Source organism: Acanthaster planci, linkage group LG20 (assembly GCF_054643075.1).
Source record: "Acanthaster planci isolate LZ-2023a linkage group LG20, COTS_SCS, whole genome shotgun sequence".
In the NCBI taxonomy this organism is placed as follows: Eukaryota; Metazoa; Echinodermata; class Asteroidea; order Valvatida; family Acanthasteridae; genus Acanthaster; species Acanthaster planci.
This window is the reverse complement of record NC_141796.1, coordinates 6212210-6235355: the sequence shown is the minus strand read 5'-3', so window position 1 is coordinate 6235355 and position 23146 is coordinate 6212210. Positions and strand designations below refer to the sequence as shown.

Here is a 23146-nt window from a genome sequence, read left to right as displayed (position 1 = left end):
AGTACGTAGCAACAGATTCACTGAATCCATGTAAAGCCTCGGGAGAAGACGGAGTGACACAAAGTTGATTTAAGTTCCTATCCGTGGATCTGATAAACTCAAACCTGATCCCCAAAAGAGCTGATTGACATTTAATTGATTTGCCATATAGAAGCCCATTCATGGAGTTTATCAATATCTTCCTGAAATATGATGCAGTCAGCCCGGTGGTGGATATTTATATTTAAAATACAATCGTCAGCAAAAAGACGAATTTCTGACTGAAGATTGTCTGTGATGTCGTTGATGTAAAGCAAAAATAAAAGAGGGCCGAGGACTGTGCCTTGAGGCACACCGGAGTCCACAGAATCCCGGTCAGAACTAGATCCATTGAACACCACTCTGTTTACGCATCTGAAGAAATTTTGGCAATCCACTTCAGTAGCTTTCCACATATTTCCATACATATGAAGCTTAGCTTTCAGACGCTCAGTTATGGAGGACAGTCTCAAACGCTTTGGAGAAGTAGCTCAGTATGTCCACTTGCTTAGCAGCATTTACTGCCTCAGCCCACTCGTTACCCAATCACACTCAAGGTGGTCATCCCTCAAAGCATCTCTTTGGGGGTGAGAGGGTCTTATTTTCCTCCAAAATAGGGAGGTGCATGGCCAATGAATTTATCAGGTTTGTTTACTTTATCCTAATGCATTTTTACAAACTTTTTTAATCTTCATTTCACACTTGGCCCCCCCCGGCCCCCGCCTAATTCTAGTTGGTACATCGCCCTCTGTTGACCATAATAATTTGTCATCCTGCAAAAATGGCCGCCGCAGGTTTGAGATTCGTGGAGATCCCTCTCCGAGACACGGACGAGGTTTGTATCTTTTTGGATTGATTTGATCATTCAAAAGATGATGCAGTTGTTTATGCAGGTGCTTTAAACTGTAAGGTTTGAGTTCTATTTGAAATCATCAAGATTTAATGCGAAACAGATGATTTCATCCTTGCCCAGTCCTCGGACAACAATGAACACCATGCTGCTTTACAATATGTAATGTCGTAGAGCGTTAGCATGACCGATCCCGTCCAAAATCGAAAAAGAGGAATACAACGCTCCAGTCAGTAGAGCTAACTTTAACCCTAAGGTGTATATAACATCATATTGAAATCGGAGAGGATTAGAGACGGGGGGATTGTAGCTAGTAGTGGAGCGTTAGTAGGCCTATTCCTCTTTTAAGCATGCTCACACCCAATAGTTTCAGGTACATCCAATGACTGACGTTCATATAATTAGCGAGGAAAGAGCAAGGTTAAAACATCGCTCACATGCAAACATGCAACAATATCCCTAGCATTCTGCACCGTACTATGTACAATATCACCATGTGGATTTTGTGGCATTCCAATCTGCCGATGGCTGGAACACCAAAGACAAATAGAAAAGCTAGAGTAAAACACTTGTGTTAAACTTCTTTTAGTTTTATTCCTATCATACTGGTTGTCATTGTGAAATGTTTAATGTAGCTAATAATTTTGATGCCTTCCCAGCTTGCTCAAGCTTGAGTTAAGGATTACTTGCATTTGGTTAGAATTCACTTGCGTTGCGCGAGCACTTCAGTGGCAATTTCGAGCCCTAACTTTTCCTTCTTGTTTTTTCCTTTCAGGTGATTGAGTTGGATCTGGACCAACTGCCGGAAGGGGAGGAGGTACTGAGCATCCTGAAGCAGGAAAATGCCCCGCTGCACACCTGGCTGGCCCTTGGGGTGAGACCGGCAAACCCACCTGAACCCTACAGAACCCTTCCGGATCCTTACAGACCCAAAAGGAGGGGTTTGCAAGATTTTGTAGGATTGTGACCTGGCATGACAAAATGAGTCACAAGTCACGAGAGCAACATGTTGAGTGAAATACTTTGATAGAATTTTGCACCATGTAAATGAATAGGAGCCCTCAGTGTGTTGGTTTTTTTTCACCTGATGTCCAATCTAAATCAGAATTCAAAATCGAAAGCTGTGTGAAATCAAACAGCAAAATGGTCATAAGACTCAGTTTGTGGGATCATGTCACGTTACACTCCTTTTACTAGCATAGATACCCTCATCGTTCAACCATTCAGCTTGTCTAGGTCAGCAGGGAAGGAGTTCCATACACAGGCATCAATTGACACCCTGTGCACAAACCCTATTAGACTGGTCTGCAAAATTCTGAGTGTTTTCCGAGTTAATGCTTCTGAAATTTCCCCTGCCAGTCTGGACTTTTCAGGTTACGCTGTTGCTTTGTGATATGTCACAGCAGGGAAAAATAAGCGATGTCCATTTATGAAATTCTTCCCGCCAGCTGGCCCATTTAAATGCACCTGTTGTAAGAAGTTCATTAGTCAGCAAATGTTGACCCAAGTTGATGTTTCTCGTGGTCTCCTTCCATTCTCAGCTGGAGTACTACAAGCAAAACCAGGTGGAGGACTTCATCAAGATCTTCGCCTCCTGGCAGTCGGACGCCAACCTGGACTACCTGGGCAACGAGAAGGACCAAATGACGGCGCTGGACACGCTGGCCGCCTACTATGTCCAGCGGGCCCGCAAGGAGAAGAACAAGGACGCCAAGAAGGACCTGTTCACCCAGGCCACCCTGCTCTACACCATGGCCGACAAAATCATCATGTACGACCAGGTGAGGGCCCACTGCCGGCCGTGGTGGTTGGATTCGTCAATTTGGAGTCAGATACGCCAGTGTGTGCCACGCATGCCAGTCTCTGTGTGGGCCTGAGAACAAAGTGGGTCCACACAATGCAGGCTGCGCGAACCTTTTGTGGACAAACCAGGTCCACGCAAGTTTGCCCCTCTCTGAAAACAGGTTTAGAGGCATTTTGGAGTCAGGAATATCTGCAGCAAAAGAAAGAGGAACAGTCAAGGAAACTTACCAAGAAAAATCCTGCTAAAAATTGTACTTACAATTCAAGAAGAACAAGAAATTTTACATAGGTTTCATTAACTCCGTCGGAAAAAAAACAGACATGTGCACAGTAGGTCTGGTAAGTAAACGTGTGCATGCAAAGGTGCGCCATATTCTTGCCAACCTCGGTTCAGTGTGGCAGTTGCTTATTCCTTGCCAAAATAGGCACGTGATTTGTCACGATTTTTCGGAATTTTTGAACTCAGAAATGTGGACTCTCAGAGGTTTGACAATCCAGGTCTCGCTACTCTTCAACTCTGCAAGATCTACATAGTCTCAGCCAATTGTGAGAGAAGTTATCCCTTGTTGGCTTTGGAAAAACCATGAAAACGTTACAGTTTACTGCTGCTACAACGGATTTGCTGTTGTAATTCACCGCTCTCGTCGCTCAGCTGCTGATATTTGTCGATACCACTCCTTTGAGGGAGCAAAAACTGGCCGTCACTTGAGGCTTAAAAGTTTATCCATTAATGCGTAATGTATAATGCGATAAATTTTGTCCTTTGCTTTGTCAGAATCACCTGCTTGGAAGGGCCTGCTTCTGCCTGCTGGAGGGTGACAAGATGGACCAGGCTGACGCGCAGTTCAACTTTGTCCTCAACCAATCACAGAACAACATCCCCGCACTATTAGGTGAGCTTTCTGACACGACAGTGGAAAATCAACCAGAGTTTTCTCTGTTCCTCAGCTTAACAAATCATAGTTGAAATCCAGTGGTAATTACCTACTACCATTTGGCATTTTGGAGATCACAGCCTTTTTTTTACAATTGGCAGCCGAACAGTCTAGCGATAGTTGGCGCCATCCAGAATTTCATGTGAATTGATCTTTTTACCATAGATTGGGATTTAACTCTTAAGCATCCAGTCTTTTAAAAGTCCCTTAAGAACAAAAATAACACTTACCACCAATTCTAACAGCATAGTGCCATGTTAATGTGATTTGTTATTGTACTGGAAATTGTCATTATGAGACTATTTGTTGAATTAAAAACCTGCTGTCATGTTTTTGTGCAGTGTGTTTCCGCTTTGTTGCCGTTCTGGGCAAATAAAAGGAAATCTTTCACACGATTCTGGGGCAAGTTCCAGCTTAACCCCTTGACGACGGGAATTTCTTTCCGAAAGCCGACTCCAAGAATTCCAGCCTCGCTTGGCCACGAAGGCCACCTGCCAAACCGCAAATTCTCGGTTTGTGGCCCTGCGTGCTGTGCATGCTTTGAATTACACAGTGAAAAGGCTGATTGTTCGGTGGCATGTGGCGCTACTCACGCTTCCACATTCCCGTTGCCTCTGTTCAAAGTGGGGACTATTGTGAAGCTGGTAATTATGATGCCAATTCAGTCTTTTCATTTCTGGGCTACACACAAAAACCAATTACTATATATACAAGAGCCAGGGTCTGCCTTCTTTCACCGTGTTCGCTCGAGCGTGGGCCGAGAATAATAGCTGAAAAGCGGGCTGAGGATCTCAATTTTTACGGCGTGTCTAGCGGCCTCCCGGTGCAAAAGGGTTAAAACAATAAGTAGTTAAATTGTACAACTTTGCAGAGCAGAGCGACTTTCCCTTCCAAGACAAATACCTGCACGGCAGCAACTCTATTGACGAGCTTCACTCTTCTTATCTCTAGGGAAAGCCTGTATATCGTTCAACAAGAAGGATTACCGTGGTGCTCTGGCATTCTACAAGAAGGCACTCAGAACAAACCCAGGCTGCCCGGGTGAGGATTATTTTTAAAAAAATGCCGAATTGTGGTTGGAGAGCACCCCTCCCCCATTCACTAACTATAATTTTGAACATAGCTAAGGTTTGCCTTTGAATCCATCACCCAGGAAGTTGAATCATTGAGTTGAATCATTGAGTTGAATCATTGAGTTGTTAGTGTCAGGAGAGTTTCATTCATTCCAACCTCAGCCACGCTTTTGATTTATATACTGTCGGCAGTGAAATTTTAGGATGTATGTCAGTGTCTTTTTTCTGGTCATGACTGGAATTTTGAAGGAGTCTCTGCCTTGAGCAGAAGCACCCCCGCATCATTTAAAAGGAGCCCTGTGGATCGGGAGTGTTTATTTTGTTGGTAGCGATGTGACCATAACACGTGCATTTCCTTGTCATTCATGAACTGGTGAAGTTCACTTTTGACCAAAGGAGCCTCCGTTGCTATTTTTTGGTGCAGCTTGAGGCCCATAAACATAAAGCAGAGACCTTTGGGAAATTTGCCTTTAAAATTGAGACTTGTTCATCTTCAATTCAAAATAAGACTTCTAAAAATTCATCGCAAATTTGGCCCTTGCTTTGCCACATCCAAATGACTTCTGTATTCTCATTAAGAAAATACAGTGTACTTCACTGCATAAATGTGACCAGAACGATGGGTAATCTGACATTCTAAAGAACACCATACCTCACATGTATTTACCGTACGATATAAAAATATTGAGCGCCCTCCTGATCACTTCATTTGGAGTCCTTGCTAAAGAGGTATTTCATCCTCCAGTTGGGCTTATCCGGCTGGCTGATAAGAGGTAGCATCAAGAGAGCGAGAATCTAACGACAATTCAACCTCAGAGTTGTAATGACTCAAGTCAGTGACTCAACTTGAGTCACAATTTTTGGTGACTCAACTTGACTCGAGTCCCAACGGGTAAATGAGTCAACTTGAGTCTCTGCGACCAAATGACTCAAATCTGTCATGAAGACTTGACTCAAGTACAAGCTCATAAGACTCAAGTCTCAAAAATATTAAAAGCAAAATTGCAGTTGGCTATACCTGTCACCCTAATATGTTTTCAGTATGTCTAAAAATAAAAAACCAAAAATGACTTACATGTAATTTATGACTCAAATTGACTTGAGCTTGGTACTTGACTCGACTTGACTTGACTCAGCACCAAGGGACTTGACTTGACCCAATGACGCAACTCAACTCAAGTCACACTGCCAAAATGACTCAACTTGACTCAAGTCACCAAGTTTAGTGACTCGTTACAACACTGCCCAACCCCTCTGTCTCTTTGTACCCACTAGCGGCCGTTCGTCTGGGCATGGGCCACTGCTTCAATAAGCTGAACCGGCCTGAGAAGGCTCGGGCGGCCTTCGAGCGGGCCCTGGAGCTGGACCCCAAGTGCGTGGGGGCCATCGTAGGGCTGGCCATCCTGGAGATCAACAGCAAGGCTGCGGACTCCATCCGGACCGGCGTTCAGCTCCTTTCCAAGGCCTACACCATCGACTCTAGCAATCCCATGGTGCTGAACCACCTGGCCAATCATTTCTTCTTCAAGAAGGTATTATTATTCTTAATGTATGATTATTATAATTAAGCTTTTCTGGTAATGGAACCAAAGATTCCTCAAAAGCACCGAAGGCACTGTTGCTCACAAACCTGAAGAAACCTCTAGAGAGGAGACAATAAGAACCAGTTGATACAGCTTTAGAGGCGGGAGGAAACCCTCTTAAGAAAATTCTTAGTAAAACCAATGGAATCTGGTACAGGGAGGCGCTGAAAACTCAATCCAAGCGTGGACCAGGCCAGGAATTAAACCTGGTGAGGCAGAGGTGAAAGACACCGCCATGCCAGCCTGAAACAGACAAGGGTAACAAATGACCCCAAAAACATTCCTGCTCAGATCTGGTTCACTTTCCAAGGAGGGGGGAGTGCATAGCGGAGTGGGTACGTGGCTGTTGGCAGCGTTGTAACGGAGACCATCACAAGATCAGTCACAAGTATCGGAATGACCAATGACAATGGAAGGCATGTGTCGCTATTCATTTGCTTAGCTTGTGCCTTGAATTTGGATTGGAGATCTTATGTTTTTGTGAGGGTCCTGTGGAGTCTTGGGATTGTATTGAAATTGTATTGAAATCGGAGGATTTGGGACTGTCAGGGTTAATGGTGCATGGTTCAAGGAAGTTCATGGTGTGACATTTCACTGTAACTTTCCAGTCAGTAAAGAGTAAGGTTTTTAAAGGGTTTTGTTTTGAATTTTAAAAGTAAACTCCAGGCCACATGGAATGCTATAAAATGTAAATATCATATTTTCAAAGGTTGTTCAGTACAGTTTTTCGTGTTTAATTTCTTCCCTTCCTTTCAATTTTGAAGTTAGGTTTCTTTTTTATGGGGTTTCTGGGTATCTGACCTTCACTTCAGTAGTCTATCAACTTCCCCCACTCCTCTTACATGCACACCGTTGGATAAGGTCATTTAAAAGAAAAGAACAAAACAAAAAAATGCCCTGTTGATCCGATTGTATCACGGTAGGATTACACCAAGGTGCAGCACCTGGCTCTTCACGCCTTCCACGGCACGGACAACGAAGCTATCCAGGCCGAGAGCTGCTACCAACTGGCCCGGGCCTTCCACGTACAGGTAGGTATGCCATGAAGTCTCCGTTAGGGTAAACTTGCCAGTGAAATTGGTGGGTATTAAGCCCACACCGCATTATGGGGAGCAGGCCTCGAATATCATTTTTTTCTAGTGCACTGCCATTTGGCATTGGTGGAGTGGCTGAAATAAAGGACAGTAATGCCAAACGTGAGGGCATTAATGCCATCCTGATTTTTTTTCTTATATTGCAAGAAAATCAATATTCAGGTCTAAGAAAAAGTATGATACGCATTTTGCATACCACAAAAACTGGCTAGGCCAGTGATTTTGCACACAACAACGTACGTGAGAATTAATCAGGGTAATCCTGATTGACCGATGTCATGTATGTACAGTTCGCATCGTGCGCAGCGCATTGCACTAAACTGCAAACACTGCATTGCGGTGTTAGTTAAAATACTGCCACGACCATACAATTGTCCCATGTGCATGAAAAACGTGGAGCTCTCGATATACCGATAACGAACGTACACATTGATGGGCACTTGTTCTAGACTAACTACAAATTTGTAATCCCGAACATGTCCATTATACATGTGCTTAGTAAAATTTTCAGGTTCTGAAGGCTTTGTATTCATTCAAAATATGGGTTTTAAGGGGCGATTTCTGTTTCATTTTTGTAGTAAGCAATAATCGTGGTAGAGAAAAGATTTCTGTTTTACCAATAGTGAAAAATCTATTTTTAATCAGCATCCAGGAAATTCGGGGGGTGGTATTGACTAGCTTCAAGTTAACATGTTTCATCAAAGTAGTGCAGAATTTGTGGTATTTTGGTTTTGCTCTTAGTTTGACTACAAACCAAAGTTTCTAGCCTTTGCTATCCTCCTGTTGTTCCCAACACTCAGAATGACTATGACCAGGCATTTCAGTACTACTACCAGGCTACCCAGTTTGCGTCCACAGCATTTGTGCTGCCTCACTTTGGACTGGGACAGATGTACATTCATCGCGGTGACAGCGAAAACGTGAGTTCCTAAGTGCCATGGTGTGGTATGAGACCTTGTGTCTCAGCATAAGTGTAAAGTGAAGAGACTCTGTCTCTTAGGACCTGACCAGAGTGCTTCAAGACCTGACCTGGGGTAACCTTAGACCTGACCATGGACTTGAGACTTGACCACAGTAACTTGAGACTTGACCACAGTGATTTGAGACTTTACCACAGTGACTTGAGACTTGACCATAAATACCTGAGACTTGATGAGAATGGCATAAGACTTGATTCAGTTGAATGTATAAAACTTGCAAAAGGATGCAAGGCTTCCCGCTTCTTTGAGAAACCATCGGAGTTCAGGCATGTAACTTTTCCTCGGATCAGCTGATTTCCTCGTTTTTCACTCCACACTCCTGCCATTGAAACTTGAAAAAACACTGCAAATAGTCTAGTGAAGATAGGAATATCCTTATTTTTGTCAAAGTTCAAGTTGCATGCCTGGGAGTTGAGATCATTTTTATGGAGTACCTTTGCAGGGGAAATATGACAGAAAGTCAACTCTCGGCAAACTTGCTTCTATTTTCTTTATTGACAGGCCGCCCAGTGCTTTGAGAAGGTCCTGAAGGCCCAGCCTGGCAACTACGAGACCATGAAGATCCTGGGGTCCCTCTACGCCACCTCCTTGGATGAGGCCAAGAGAGAGACGGCCAAGGGCCACCTCCAGAAAGTAGTGGACGAGTTCCCCGACGACGTGGAAGCCTGGATTGAGCTAGCTCAGATCCTTGAACTCACAGACGTGCAGGTATTAATAGAAAAGTCTCAGCGGTTATGCTGTTAGGCATCTTGGCAGGTAAAGAGGAGGTCTCGGGTTCGAATCCCGCCTCTGTAAACTTGTACATGTCAATATATTCCCCGTAAACCCTTAGAAGGCACTAAGCGTACAGTACCTGCAAAGAAATAGTGTCAGTAAATTTCAAATTCAGTGTTATAGTCAAGGGATGGGAAAAAGTTGAGTATGTTTTGACTTATTTCCTATCGGATTTCACACACGACCCTTCATGCACGTCTTTCTCATTCCCTGCCTCATCCCTAATGGCCGCATTGTAAGGCATCAGTGAATGAGGGCGCCACATTTGACTCTGCAAAGCCGTTCAACGGCGATAATTGATGCTGACTAAAAAAAAGTAAACCCGCCGTCACACTCTTGAACTGTTGTTCAAATTGGCTCCAGGGAGCGCTGGCGGCTTACGGAACGGCCACCCGCATCCTAAAGGAGAAGGTGCAAGCAGACGTCCCCCCGGAGATCCTCAACAATGTGGGGGCGCTGCACTTCCGCCTCGGCAACCTGCAAGAAGCAAAGGTAAGTAGGAAGATGGATCATAACCCCTAGGGCCATTTCCCAGCTGAGCAGAGGCAGAGAACGGGCGATGCGCTCCACAGAACATTCCACTGTGTGAATTATAAACAAAATTTTCATGAAATTTTCATACAAATCCATATGGGGTGGCCAAGGATCTTGCGCAATAATAATCAACACGAACAAAGAAATTGACTGGAGTAGGATTTGTACCTGCGACCACCGGAACCTCATACCAACACTCTACAAGTTAGACCTGGGTGGCTGAGTTGTTAAGGCACCAGTTCAGTGCTTCAGAGGTAGCGGATTCAGTTCTCACTGCCCTAAGCCTGGCACTGGTTGATGGAGTGGTGGTTCCGTGTTCCAGACGCCCTACGTTCGAATCCCACTCCCAGAAAAACCTGGCACTCATTTTGAGAGCACTTCACAAAGCTTTTGAGAGACTGCCTCTCTCTTTTTGCAGCGCTACTACGAGGCCTCCCTCCTACATTCCAAAGCGGAGGCGGAGCACGACGAGACCTACTATGGGGCCATCTCGGTCTCCGTCTCCTACAACCTGGCCCGCCTATACGAGAGCATGTTCCAGTTCGACAAGGCCGAGAAGCTATACAAAGACATCCTTCGGGAGCACCCCAACTACGTCGACTGTGAGTAGCCTTGTCCGCTATTCTGTGGCCTGCCAATTTTGGACAGAATCTCAAAATCATGAACGTTGCAGAAATTTGGGGGGATTTTCATAAGTTATGTGAAGAAATTCAAAATTATCTGAGGTGCTTTATAAACTGTCATAGGTGACCTAGAAGACTTGACTGGAAGATCATTGAAGTGTTCCTAATGGATGTTTCATGAGAAGTCCTGTAAATGCCTCGATAATACACAAAGGGGTGTTGGGAAACAAGTAACATTCATGCCAGAAGCATGATGGGAATGCTCTGAAAAGTTATGGCTCATTCAAGGGAACACGCGTTTGAATATGAGAAAAGGTTTTGAAGGATCATAGGCAATGTCATTGCATTCTGAGCTTTTGTGCTCCAGCACGAGCTACTAGACAGTCATCTATTCTTGCTGAATCTGCAAGTTTGATCATCAAATTTTGGCTTGTCGCTTTCAGGCTACCTACGGTTGGGATGTATGGCCCGGGACCGAGGTCAAATCTACGAAGCCTCGGATTGGTTCAAAGAAGCGCTGCAGATCAACCAGGTAAGCATGCGCCGTCTTGAATCTGTTGTTGTTGGTTGACCAAAGAAAAATCGACTGAAGTAAGAGGCAAACAAAGCTGAAAAACCTTGCCAAACCTTGCAGATTAATTGATTACGTCATGTGTGCCAAAGTCCTACAATATTCCACAGGGAATTTTCTCTGTGGTTTTGATCATTTTCATGGAGGAATGACTTGTAGGTGGGTGCCTTTGGAAACCCACATGGGTGTTGAGTGGTGTTGAGATTAATTCGGTTCATATGAGGGTGTTACGGGGTTCATATGGGGTGTAACTGGATTTAGGGGTGCAGCTGGGTACCAGAATGGGTGAAATTAAGTATGTAGGGGTGCAAGTTTGCTCCTGCAGTTGAAGTTGGAATATATTCTGTATTTGAAAACATGACCTCCAAATTCGGTCCAAATTGGAAAAAGTTGCCTTTTAACACATAACCAGTCATTACAGTTCCAGTTTTGATACTGTCTGTTCTCGGTAGGATCATCCTGATGCCTGGTCTCTCATCGGCAACCTCCATCTGGCCAAACAGGAGTGGGGGCCCGGCCAGAAGAAGTTTGAACGAATCCTGAAGCAGCAGGCCACCCAGAACGACTCCTACTCCCTGCTGTCGCTGGGCAACGTGTGGCTGCAGACACTGTACCAGCCTACCAGGGACAAAGAGAAGGTGGGTGGAAGGGAGGGGGTGCAGCTGGGTGCACGTGGAAGGGGTTGATGGGTGTACAGAGGGGCGAAGGTGGGTGCGTGGAGAGGCGTAGTGAGTGTTTGGACTGGGTTCAGCTGGGTATGTGGAAGGAGTTTAGGTGTTCAGGGAGATGCAGCTGGGTGTATGGAGGGATTGGTGGTTGTATGGAAGGGTCAATGGGTGCAGGGGGTGTTGATGGGCGCTTTGAAGGGTGGAGCTGAGTTGATTGCCATACGGAAAGGGTGCATTTGGGTGCATGAGGGAGTGCAGCTGAGCACCTACAGGCTGATGGGTATATGGAAAGGGTGTAGCTGGGCGTGATGGAGGTGGTCAGTGGGGTGCATCTGAGTGGACAAGGGGTGTTGATGGGTGTCTTGGTTTAAGATCTCTGCAAGAACTGTTGAAGACCTTGTATGGTTGGTTTGCTGTAGTTGGTTTTTGCTTGTAGTAATCTGTCTTCAGTGTATTAAGACTACGTAGCACATTCAACAAAATTTCAAACCGAGTCTTTCCAAAAACTTAAGCCTGTGATCGTGACCTGTTCGGCAGTGTAAGGTGTCATATCCATTTGTTTCATTACAGTTACTTTATTCACTTTGTTTTTCTGTCCGTTAGGAAAAGCGTCACCAGGACAGGGCCCTGGCTATGTACAAGCAGGTCCTGCGTAACGATGGGCGAAACCTGTATGCAGCCAACGGCATTGGCGCCATACTGGCCATGAAAGGCTATATCAGGGAGTCTAGGGACGTCTTCTCACAGGCAAGTGCATGTGACGTGATCCCACAAAATGAGGCTTAAGTACATTCATTCACTTACATGTTTATCTTGCGTATTTGCGCATAAAGAGCATGGTGGGCTCTGTGTTGTGTATGTCTCACTTTGACATCCTGATGTAGACACAGACGGGATAAACATGATGACTTTTCTGTTGATGTGTACCCCAAAAATGGAAAGGTTTGTTGGTCTGTAGTCTTCAGTTTCTTGGTGTGGGCCACACATTGGCTCTGCGCAACTCCCCTTGAGGGCGCTGTGTGGGCCCTGCTTCACCACAGCCAAGTTAAGGGTACATGGGGTTCATCGATACTGAAACTCCACATTACCTAACCCAGCAACTTGACGTCAGCATGGATATGATTGTGACTGTGTTTTCTGCAGGTTCGTGAGGCCACGGCGGACATGTGCGATGTGTGGCTGAACCTGGCTCACATCTACGTTGAACAGAGGCAGTACATCAGCGCCATCCAGATGGTAAGACACAGTGGCTCGGATTCAGGAAGTGGTGCTGTGAGAGACTGTCATGGGGTAGCCCCTGTAGTCACACATCGCAGCATTCTTGTGGTACTGTGCTATGGGGCAGTGTCATGGCATAGTGGCATGGGATGATAGCATATTAGTCCATGGGGTGTTGTATTAGCATGGTGGATAAGGGGTAGGGGTGGTGCCATGGTGGTGTGCTATGAGATGGTGCCGTGGGATTGTATTGTGGGGTAATACCATGGTGTTGGACTGTGAGGTGGTGCCATGGAGTTATGCTATGAGGTGGTACCATAAAATTGTGTTATGAGGTAGTACCTTGGTGGTGGGCCATTACGTGGTGTCATGGGGTCGGGCCATGAAATGGTACCTTGGGATTGTATTGTGAGGTTGGGTCATGGTGTTGGGCCGTGATGTGGTGCCATAGTGTTGGGCTTTAAAGTGGTACCATGGAATTGTGTTATGAGGTCCAACGGTGGTGTGTTGTTATGAGGGAATGCTGTGGGGTAATATAAAGTGGCGCCATGAGATAGGTAAATGGGATTGTGCACAAGAAAATAAATCCAGACATCGAAGTCGTAAAATAAAGACACTGTCCAGCTACAAATGAAAATTGTTATGAAGAACATAATCCACCCCCCCTCCCTTATTGTGAACACAGTACGAGAATTGCATCAAGAAGTTTTTCAAGCATCACAACACGGAAGTGTTGACCTACCTGGCCAGGGCCTACATCAAGGCCGGCAAGCTCAAGGAATGCAAGACTTGCCTGCTCAAGGTATGGGAAACGAGGGGCCTGGAAAAAGTTATGGAAGTCCGGGAAACCCTTATGGAAGTTTTGTATCTTAAGCAGCTGCATAATTGCTTGAACCTTTTTCTTAATTCTTGAAAATTAAGCGTATGAAAATTTTGGATTTTTTAAAAATTTCTTTGAATATATTGAATCGCGACTTCTTTGCAAATTGTAAAGAACTGTTTGAAATCCTGTGAAAGTTACAAACGTCATTGTTATGATCTTTATCACCCATCTTATAAGCTGCAGAAATTGTTCAAAATTTGGTGGAACTGAGCTGGGCTCAAAAATTTCACAGAACTAAAAACATACAGATTCCCTGGTGTGTTTTTGCTTTTGATGTTATAAATATTACAAATAGTTGATGGAAAATACTTTTTCTAAACCCGCGTTTTTCTCGTCCCCATTTACCTGAAGGCCCGGCGGGTGGCTCCCCATGACACCCTGATCCTGTACAACATCGCCCTGGTGCTGCAGCGCATTGCCATGGCTGTGCTGAAGGACGAGAAGAGCAACCTCAAGACGGTGCTGAGTGCCGTCTCAGAGCTGGAGACAGCCCAGCGCTACTTCACCTACCTCAGCAAGCACGGGGACCGCATGAAGTTTGACCTGGCGCAGGCCGTGGTGGAGGCTAGGTAAGACACAACATTGAAATCAACGACGTGACTAGGGCTGTGATGAGTTTCCAGCCAACCCGATACCCAACCAAATAAATTGCGGATTCCCCCTTTTTTGATATTTTGTCACTGGTTTATTTTTCTAAAAGTTTTCGAAAACCTCTACAGCTCCCAAACAATGTTTGTGGAAACATGCGTTCCAGACAAAGCCTACTAAAAGCACACCCTGGGCCAGGCCGCCTTTTTAGTGCCAGACAGTCATTGACATGTTTGACTTAAAACTAAGCCCATTTTGCTAGTTGCAAGATGAACGTTTGTCAGTCACTATTGACAAATATTTTTTAGTTATCTCAGTTGTCCCATAGGTAAAGCAGCCTCGTCTGTATTGTGAATGACTTAAACTGTGACCGTGATTTCGTTTCTGTGCTTTTGAAAATGTTAAAACAAAAAGGTGAGGATGCATTGGTCTCCACAGAAGATGGAGAATTTCTTGAAACATTCTTTTTAAATGGCCGTGAAAAAAAGGGGTCGGCATTGGACCACGGAGGCTTGTCAAAGGATGAAGTTCAAGAAATGCTCCCTTGCAACATCCGCTCTCTCCATATCCCTTGCAGGCAGTGCTCAGATTTACTGAGCCAGGCTCAGTACCACGTGGCCCGGGCACGTCGCCAAGACGAAGAGGAGCGCTTACTGAGACAACGTCAGGACCAAGAGAGAGACGCGCTCCGGCAGAAACAGCTGGAGGAACAGGTACCGTGAAATGTTGTGCAGTCACATGGGGCTTTTCGTGGTCGCGATGTCCCTGAGCAAGGCATTTTATCGCAATCTGTTCTCCGATGAGCCAGGTGTAGGGCAGTGTACAAATGTGCAGAATGGCTCGTCGTAAATTGTTGGTTGATTTTTACAAGGCGTTGACTTCATGTAATTGTTACTTCTGCATAAAGAAATTTCCAAAATGCGACCATTCCTAAACCAGGCTGAAATAAGCAACTTTACATCCCCAAAGTAGTGGAACTTCCACTGTTCATGTTCATGGCTCTCGTAGAACTGACATTGCCCGTTATTACGAAAGCTTTCTGCAAATAGAATTTAGACTTTGGATCACATTCAAGTGTAAAAAAAAAGGGAGAGAGGAACTATGAAACATCATGGTTGCCTTCTTTAGCCTGGTTTGGAATGGCAGATCACATATCGGCAACATTTGGAGCTCAAAAAACTACATCAGGAAACCCCTATACCTGATGACATCACCGCTGTGTGTATAAATATAGAAATTTGCAGTAGTGTCAAAGAATTCATCACTACAGTGATCCTGTAGAAAGTGTGCCCTGTCTTATTCTGTTCGTCCCTCCTTCCCTCTATTTTTATAGCGTGCCAGACAGCAGGCGGATGAGGAACGGAGCAAGGCCCTGATGGAGAAGAGAGCCCAGTTCATTGAGAAGACCAAGAACATCCTGGTGGTCACCAGTGAGCCGGAGCCGCCCCGGAAATCCGGCGCAGGTGGCGGGGGACGACGGGGAAAGGTCAGTCCCGTTCCTACGTCAGACATGGAAACCTTTTCTGAGATGACCTGTAAACCGGCCAGCACTTTTAGGGAGCTTGTCCAAAAGGTTGAAGCGCGGACACCGCGGTTTTCACAGGTCCTTAGCAACCAGCCAACTGTCCACTGCCCGTGCCAACCTACCATATCAAAGGAACTGACTAACAAATCCCCCTATTGTTATTTAAATTTTACACTGGGCGCAGCTAGCAGAATCCAACCACGGCGACTGCGGTCGGTTCCTCAGACACTTTGGAGAGCCATGGCCGCCGCATCTATTTTAATTTATTGGAATTCAATCCCCTAGCCATTAATTGTTGCACAAGAGTCATGTTCAGTTGACTTGCAGTCCTAGAGGTCTTTCTTTATAAGTTGCACTTCTGTGTCACAGAGTTTGTCAGTGTGTGATTGGATACACAGACATCGTTTGCCAGTTTCCTGTAGTCATGACAAACATAAAGTACAATGCAAACATCAGTGATTTTTTACATTGATTGCAAAATGTCAAAACAAAATTTCCCTTCCCTTCCCAATTCCGATTAAAATACGGCCAAATAAATTCGCTTGACTACTCTCACATCTCTAGAGCCCAACTAATCACCCAACACTGAACTATTCATATTGCTACAAAGATCTAGCGTACCCGCCAATGAGAGTGTGCGTTTTCATGACGTACATTTTGCAAGACACAGCTATCCAATCACAATTCATGCATTCCTTCATGACATCGTGCTTCCTCAGCAACCATCTCGCACGTGGGCGGCCGTGAACTCGGACTATCAATAAATCGTGTCATGCAGCTAAGTGTCGAAAATCATAAGACAGACGGAAAATAAAATAAAAATGTCTCTCCATGACACATTTGTGTTGGGGAGACTACTTACATGGATGGGACTTCAGTTGATGAATCTTCACATTCTTGGAGGTACACATAAGCCTACATGTGCATGCCGTTTAGCTTTCGTCGTCATCCATGGCGATCGGAAGCCTTTTAAAAATCCCAGGATCGATGCTTTCACATGTATTTGCTTTTTAAATTCACGTGCACATTAACATTTTTTATATGACAGTAAAGTTTATTATTCTAAACACATCACAATGTATTTGATTAGTTCGTTGGCATTTTCACGAAGTGACAAAAACCCGCCGGCGGAAAATCGAAAATTTTTCAATCTCTAGCTTTTCCTACCATTTTACTTCCTTTGATCTAAAGAACAAATTAGCAAAGTCTCAAAGCAAAATTTTGTTTCATTTCATAGTAACTGTAAACAAACAACTAACAAAAAGCTTAGCCTCAGTGTTTCTCAATTCTCACGAAGTGACAAAAAGTCACACCATTATCCTTGTGCAAGTCTGGGTGTACACATGCACGCGAACGATGCTGTACATGTACATCTACATGAACACCTGCGCATGTGTTGAATTACTGGATAGCGCTTTCCGTGTGTGATTCGACGTTGTGCCGAGTAAAATGTAATTTTAAAGTGTCCCCGACGCTTTGAATTGCAGATGCAGCGCCGACATTCCGAGGATAACCAGTAGATGTACATGCACATGTACATGTACACTGAGCGTCGGTCTGTGCACCACGCATAGAATGTTCAGGTTGACCGCGTCGCTGCGGCAGGCATGCATAATTCAAGACATGATCAGCATAACAATTGCGTTCATCCCGGGGCTGCCTCATTAAATGTTCTTGGCATGAGTGAACTTCAACGCAGTCGCCAAAGTTCCTAGCAACCGGGCTTAACCGCGGTGACCGCGTGCGGTTAAACCACAGCGACCTTTTGGACAAGCTCCCTTAGTGGCCAGCAGCAATTTCAGCAACTTTCTCCCTCAATCCCGCCATTGCATTTAAACCCACAGTAGTTTGGAATAGAAATAAGTGACTGTGCCAGCACTGCTAGGTCCTCTTAGACAAAAAAACTGAACTTGAACAAGCATACTCGGTGAGATTTCAAAATATTGGCCTCTCAAAACTAGTCGTACAAATGAATAAGTGTGAGACATGTTCTGTTTCAACGATATGTGACCTGCTCTGTGAAAATGATGCAGAAGCCACCCAGAGCCTCTTTTCTCTCTTTAGTTAGTAATGGAAAGAGGAAAGTTTAGGAAACCAAGCTCTCTGTATCCTGATGGAAATGGATGCAAGGTGGGTGAAAAAAGTTGATTTCACAGTGATTTACATTGTGCAAGATTTTGAGAGGCCATCAACTCCAAAGCGGCTCCAGCAACTTCTGCCATTTTGTCACAGAGCAGGTCTTTCAAGCTTTGGAAAAAACCCGAAGAGGATTCACCAAAAAGAAGTTGTGGTACTGAACAGATGAGATATGCGGCATGATTTTTCCACTTATAAATATCGTATCTGCCAGTGGTGGAGTATTCATCACTCATTTGTTTTTTTTTCTGTCAATCCAGAAAACTCGAGCGGAGGTCTCCAGCGAAGGCAGTGAGAGTGAGATGGAGACAGGAGAGGCCAAGCCCAGGAAGAAACGCAAGAAGCAGCGCAGCGACGAGGAAGGGGACAGCGAGGGCAAACCCAGGTCCAAGAAACGAAGGTCAGTCGAGGAGTAGGAAAACTCGCCAAAACTTCCCCCAGATGAGGCTTCTGTCTAAAGAATGCGGCCACTTTAGGTTACATACCCAGGGCCCCCAAAAAATTATCTATATGCTGCTGAGTTTAATTTGAAGTTGCATGACGTATATCCGGGGGATTTTCAAGTTTTTCCATTTTCAAAGTTCTTCAAAAATTCATAACTTCGTTTACTGGATGTTTACACCCACACAAATGACTGTTTGGTGGCTACTGACAGACATCTATTGACACCCGAGTATTTCAGCCAAACCTGCCGCCTTGTAAAGAGGGCCAAGATTTTGCGTCGTTATGTAATTTTCTTTTGTTCCCGAAGCTGGCCCATTGCCCTGCTGGCATCTTTTCAAATGTGGCCAGATTAGCATGCAGCAGGATTTGTATCGCTCATCACCAGAGCACTGGAGCACTGTTGCCCTGTTGATAATCCGCTCACGCTGAATGCCACAAACAGCGGTATAATAATTCAAAATAATGACAGATTTCCTCTGCTATTGACAACTGAAGAAATGTTGGAAATTCCCAGCAGCTCGGTCTTTTATTCCGAGTACGGTCTTTAGTTACAAGGCCTGATTTCGGGCAGCCCGGCTTGGCGTATAAACCCAAGGAGTCCGGTTCTGGAACCGCGGCAGCAAGTGGTTAAGATCATTTGAGGAAACTCCCCAAACGCCCCCAAACCTGTGTAGCTTCAAAGGAGGTAGCCACAAGGGTAAACTGTGGTCTCAAAGTCAATCACGAAGCAAGAAATCCCCCAAAGAAATTGTCAAGAAGAGCACAGGTGCTAAGATAGGGACAGTTAACAGAGAAAAAATGTAGCCTGTGACATTTGCACCTCTAGTTCTATCAACAGTTATCTATGTCTGTTCTGTCTGATAAACCCAGACCCCGCAAGAGGGCAGAAGGGGAAGAGTCCGCCCCCCGCAGGCGTAAGGACCGCAGCGGCAGCCGGCCAGGGGAAGGTAGTTCCAAGAAGCGCCGGGCCATGGCCCGAGAGGCCCGGATCGAGGAGGAGAAGCCCGGCAAGTTCAAGTCCAAGGCCATTGTCTCGTCCAGCGAGTCCGACTCGGAAGGGGAGAGGCTACGCATCGACGAGGCCAGGTCTGTCTTTTTGTTTCTGCCCTCAGCAAATAAGCACAGTTGTCGCAAAAGAAGTTTGACTTGAGGTATAAAGCTGTTGTTGACATTATATCCGTTTATACCAGGATTGTAATCATGTATAAACTACAAGTAATCAGACCATCACAAGTTACGAAGTCAAGCCATCACAAGTTATCCCAAGTCAATCATGTCGTCACAAGTTGTCCCAAGTCAATCATGTCATCACAAGTTATCCGAAGTCAATCATGTCATCACAAGTTGTCCCAAGTCAATTATGTCATCACAAGTTATCCCAAGTCAATTATGTCATCACAAGTTATCCCAAGTCAATTATGTCATCACAAGTTATCCCAAGTCAATCATGTCATCACAAGTTATCCCAAGTCAATCATGTCATCACAAGTTATCCAAAGTCAATCATGTCATCACAAGTTATCCTGAGTCAATCATGTCATCACAAGTTATCCCGAGATAATCATGTCATCACAAGTTATCCCAAGTCAATCATGCCATCACAAGTTATCCCAAGTCAATCATGTCATCACAAGTTGTTTTAAATCAGTGTCATTGTTTTAAATCATGGTGTCCAAAGTTATTCCCAGTCAATCATGTATAACCACAAGTTGTGAAGTCAGTCATGACATCACAAACAATCAAGGCTTGAGAGAAGAGATCCAAAGGCAGAAGAGTGCGTTAGGATTGGTGGTTGTTGATCCTTAATCCTGTTGCAGGAACATGGCAAAAGAAGTTTAACGTCAATGTTTATTTTATGTTACAGTGACGAGACATCTAGAAGTAACAAACCTGCTCCGTTCAAAAGCCGAAGTCGCATCCGTCGCGTCATGTCAGACTCGGAATCCGATGAGAGTAGATCGGACCAACAAGACTCAGAGGACGAGGGAGGCTCCCAGACATCTGGCTCGGAGTCTGAAGCTGCAAGGAAGCCCAGAAAACGCAAGGTGCTGCAATCTGACAGTGATGACGAGGTTGAAGGTCAGGGGTCAGAGGACGAAGGTCAGGGGTCGGGCAGTGAGCAACACGAGTCCGGCAGCGAGGGGGCGAGATCAGATGCAGAGTCTGGCCGGGAAGCAGGGTCCAGGGATGAAGAGGAAGGGGCAGAGTCAGGAGGCGAGGGGGTGGAGTCAGGAGGCGAGGGGGTGGAGTCAGGAGGTGAAGGGGCAGAGTCTGGTGGGGAAAGGGAGGAGTCCATGGGAGAGAGGGAGGAGTCTGGTGGGGAAGGGCAAGGCTCAGAGGATGGTGAAGGTTCAGGCGGGGAAGAGGTGGAGTCAGGAGGCGAGGGAGCTGAGTCCGGCATGGAAGGGGAGGGGTCTGGCGGCGAAGAGGTGGAGTCAGCTGGGGAGGGGGAGGAGGCGGAGTCAGGAGGAGGAGCTTCGGAGAATGAGGCTGGAGTGAGCGATGAGGAAAGTGACTAGGAAACTTCCAACCACTTAAAGTGGAGCAAAATTGAATCAAAGTTTAGACAAACTCATTTCTTTTCTTGCAATTTATGACATCCACTGACACAAAGACCCATCATGGGTCCCATTTACAGAGTGAAAGGCATTTTTGAACACATTTTGTGCATTTAAATACATTGAAAAATTCTCTCTAATGTTGACGTACTTGACATATATACCGAGTTCAAAATAATTTTGTACTTTACAGAATTGGAATACTGGATGTAAATGGTGAGAAAAAAAGAAAATCATGGACAGCTGTTGGAAAATGGTCAGAGGTTCTCTTGGAAACAAAGAAAAATATTCTTTTAGAGCAGTTTTGTTTTTTTAATGTATTTTAAAAGCTTTACTCCCTTACCATCGGGTTCCATTAATTTGAATAAAACTCACTACAGTTGTCAAATGTTCACAAACACTTGAAGTACATATACATGTTACTATTATATGAGGACTAGACTACCCATTCTGAGCCGTCATTCTTTAGTTAGTTAATTCACAATCTATGTCAAATGGAGTGGATATTCTAAGCTGAACCACAGAAAGAAATGGTGTACATAGTGTACTTGCACAACCAGATTTCAGTAGCCATTGCTGCGGTGGCGCAAGGCTCGTGGGAGGGTGGCACAGCACTCATTACACGCCTCTTCAACCGATAGGATGTCGTGATCTGCCAGACGCACGCCCGCATCAAGCTGAAGAATGCGCATGCGAGTGCGGTGCCCCCGCAGATAGCGTCTAATCGGATTAGTCTGTAAACCTTTTTGCTCTCGGCAGTATAAAATGCGATACAAATGATGCTGGACCTGAGATGTGTAGTTGTCGTCACAGTAAAAATATTAAGCCTCGCATGCTCAAAGTACAAGCACATCGGTCTGTATTTACCACTGGTGTTTTCAAATACATGTGCTTCTGTGTTGGCTGTATAATATGAAGCAGTGTTCATCTTGACAAGTACTAAATATGAAAAGACCATCTCCAAATTGTATGGCTAAGATCGTGCGGATGGAAGCGATTTCAGCTGGCGGCTAAATTCATGGCCCCCAGTTGCAGTGCATTATTGAAGGCTGTATAACCGAGGGATTTTTGCTTCAGCGTGAGCTTGCCAGACTCACAACACTGAAGCTTCCATAAATGCAGGCATATGAATACACACTGGAAGAGGGTAATTTCAGCCACAACTGCTCAATGCAAAACTTCATGCCTGTTGTATGACTGACAAGCACATTTTGAACCAGACTTGCAAGGCACACCCAGGGAAAACAGACTGACGGCCACAGTAGTGTAGTCCAGCGGTGAGGGTCAAAGATCATCTGCTCTTGACATGTAGATCACCTCTGACCCGCTACCAATGGAAATGTGTAAAATATAGCCAAGTCCCAATTTGGCTATGGCTGCCCCCCTCACACATGAGCCATTGGAACTGCCTGCTAACGGCTAAGTTCATCTTCCATAGGTACATGCAGTACAGGCAGCCATAGCTGAATGGTTTGGAAGCACACTGTTAATAGTATTAAAATCTTCAAGCAAACTTAAATCCTCAATTCTGATTGGTCGATCCATGGCAACACAGTGTGACATATTACTGCATGGACAGTCTGTATCACAGCCCACATACTGCACTGCCCTATGTCCATGTATTGTGCTATGTTACGCTTACAGCACTGTAAATAAATTAAAATGTGGCGTTTGACTCCCATGGTGTTTGTCACATGTGTAATATACATTTTATCTTCACTGTGCGTCATTTGTTTGAAGATTCGTCGTCACGCTTGCCGAACACGGAATAATATAGTGCGTCTGTGTGTCATATACCACAAGGGCAAACGCTGAGTGGTATTTAAGACATGCGACCTTATTCCGTGTTCCACTCGCACTCGTGTGATAACTAACCAAGGAATGCTCCTTCTTACAATAATCCATTTAGAAGGAGGCCGAGGAGACAGGCAACCATGTAACTGTAAATTGTGATTTTTGTTCAACTTAAAATAAACTCATTTGTTGCAGTATTAAAGTGTCAGCAAGGAATTCATTCAACTTCCCGATAAAGTAAGTTCTCCGGGACACCCCTTTTGTTTTATGAATACAGTCGAACCTAGTTAACAAGAGCACTGTTCATACAAGATTCTGATAACAAGGAACTTTTTAGGTCCCAATCCTTGGTTTTTCATTTTTTTTATTCTTGATAATACAAGGTTCCTGTTCTAACAGGGCCATTTGCCAAGTCCAAAGTTCCTCTTGTGAACGAGGTTCGACTGTATCACTGCCTTTAAGGACGATTTAAGTGTTCAAACAACACCATGTAA

At 44.9% G+C, this 23146-nt stretch overlaps 1 protein-coding gene across 1 annotated transcript; it reads left to right on the top strand.

Moving 5' to 3' along the window:
- Positions 1–790: 790 nt before the first annotated feature.
- On the top strand, positions 791–22889 carry ctr9 (CTR9 homolog, Paf1/RNA polymerase II complex component). The gene is made up of 22 exons (XM_022232586.2): positions 791–853; positions 1644–1742; positions 2410–2649; positions 3447–3564; positions 4558–4647; positions 5955–6211; positions 7186–7293; positions 8157–8276; positions 8838–9044; positions 9474–9602; positions 10063–10246; positions 10711–10799; positions 11291–11476; positions 12110–12253; positions 12650–12742; positions 13410–13526; positions 13959–14176; positions 14773–14908; positions 15529–15681; positions 18117–18256; positions 19171–19386; positions 20165–22889. Exons 1-22 carry the CDS (start codon positions 800–802, stop codon positions 20817–20819), a joined length of 3753 nt encoding a protein of 1250 aa, XP_022088278.2. The 5' UTR covers positions 791–799; the 3' UTR covers positions 20820–22889.
- The last annotated feature ends 257 nt before the right edge of the window (positions 22890–23146 follow it).

Bases quoted from the DNA above. Each gene is read 5' to 3' on its own strand.
- ctr9 (XM_022232586.2), top strand. From the start codon at position 800: ATGGCCGCCGCAGGTTTGAGATTCGTGGAGATCCCTCTCCGAGACACG. The intron at 1,743-2,409 runs GTGAGACCGGCA...TTCCATTCTCAG, and splicing joins ACACCTGGCTGGCCCTTGGG to CTGGAGTACTACAAGCAAAA. The intron at 18,257-19,170 runs GTCAGTCGAGGA...TGATAAACCCAG, and splicing joins CCCAGGTCCAAGAAACGAAG to ACCCCGCAAGAGGGCAGAAG.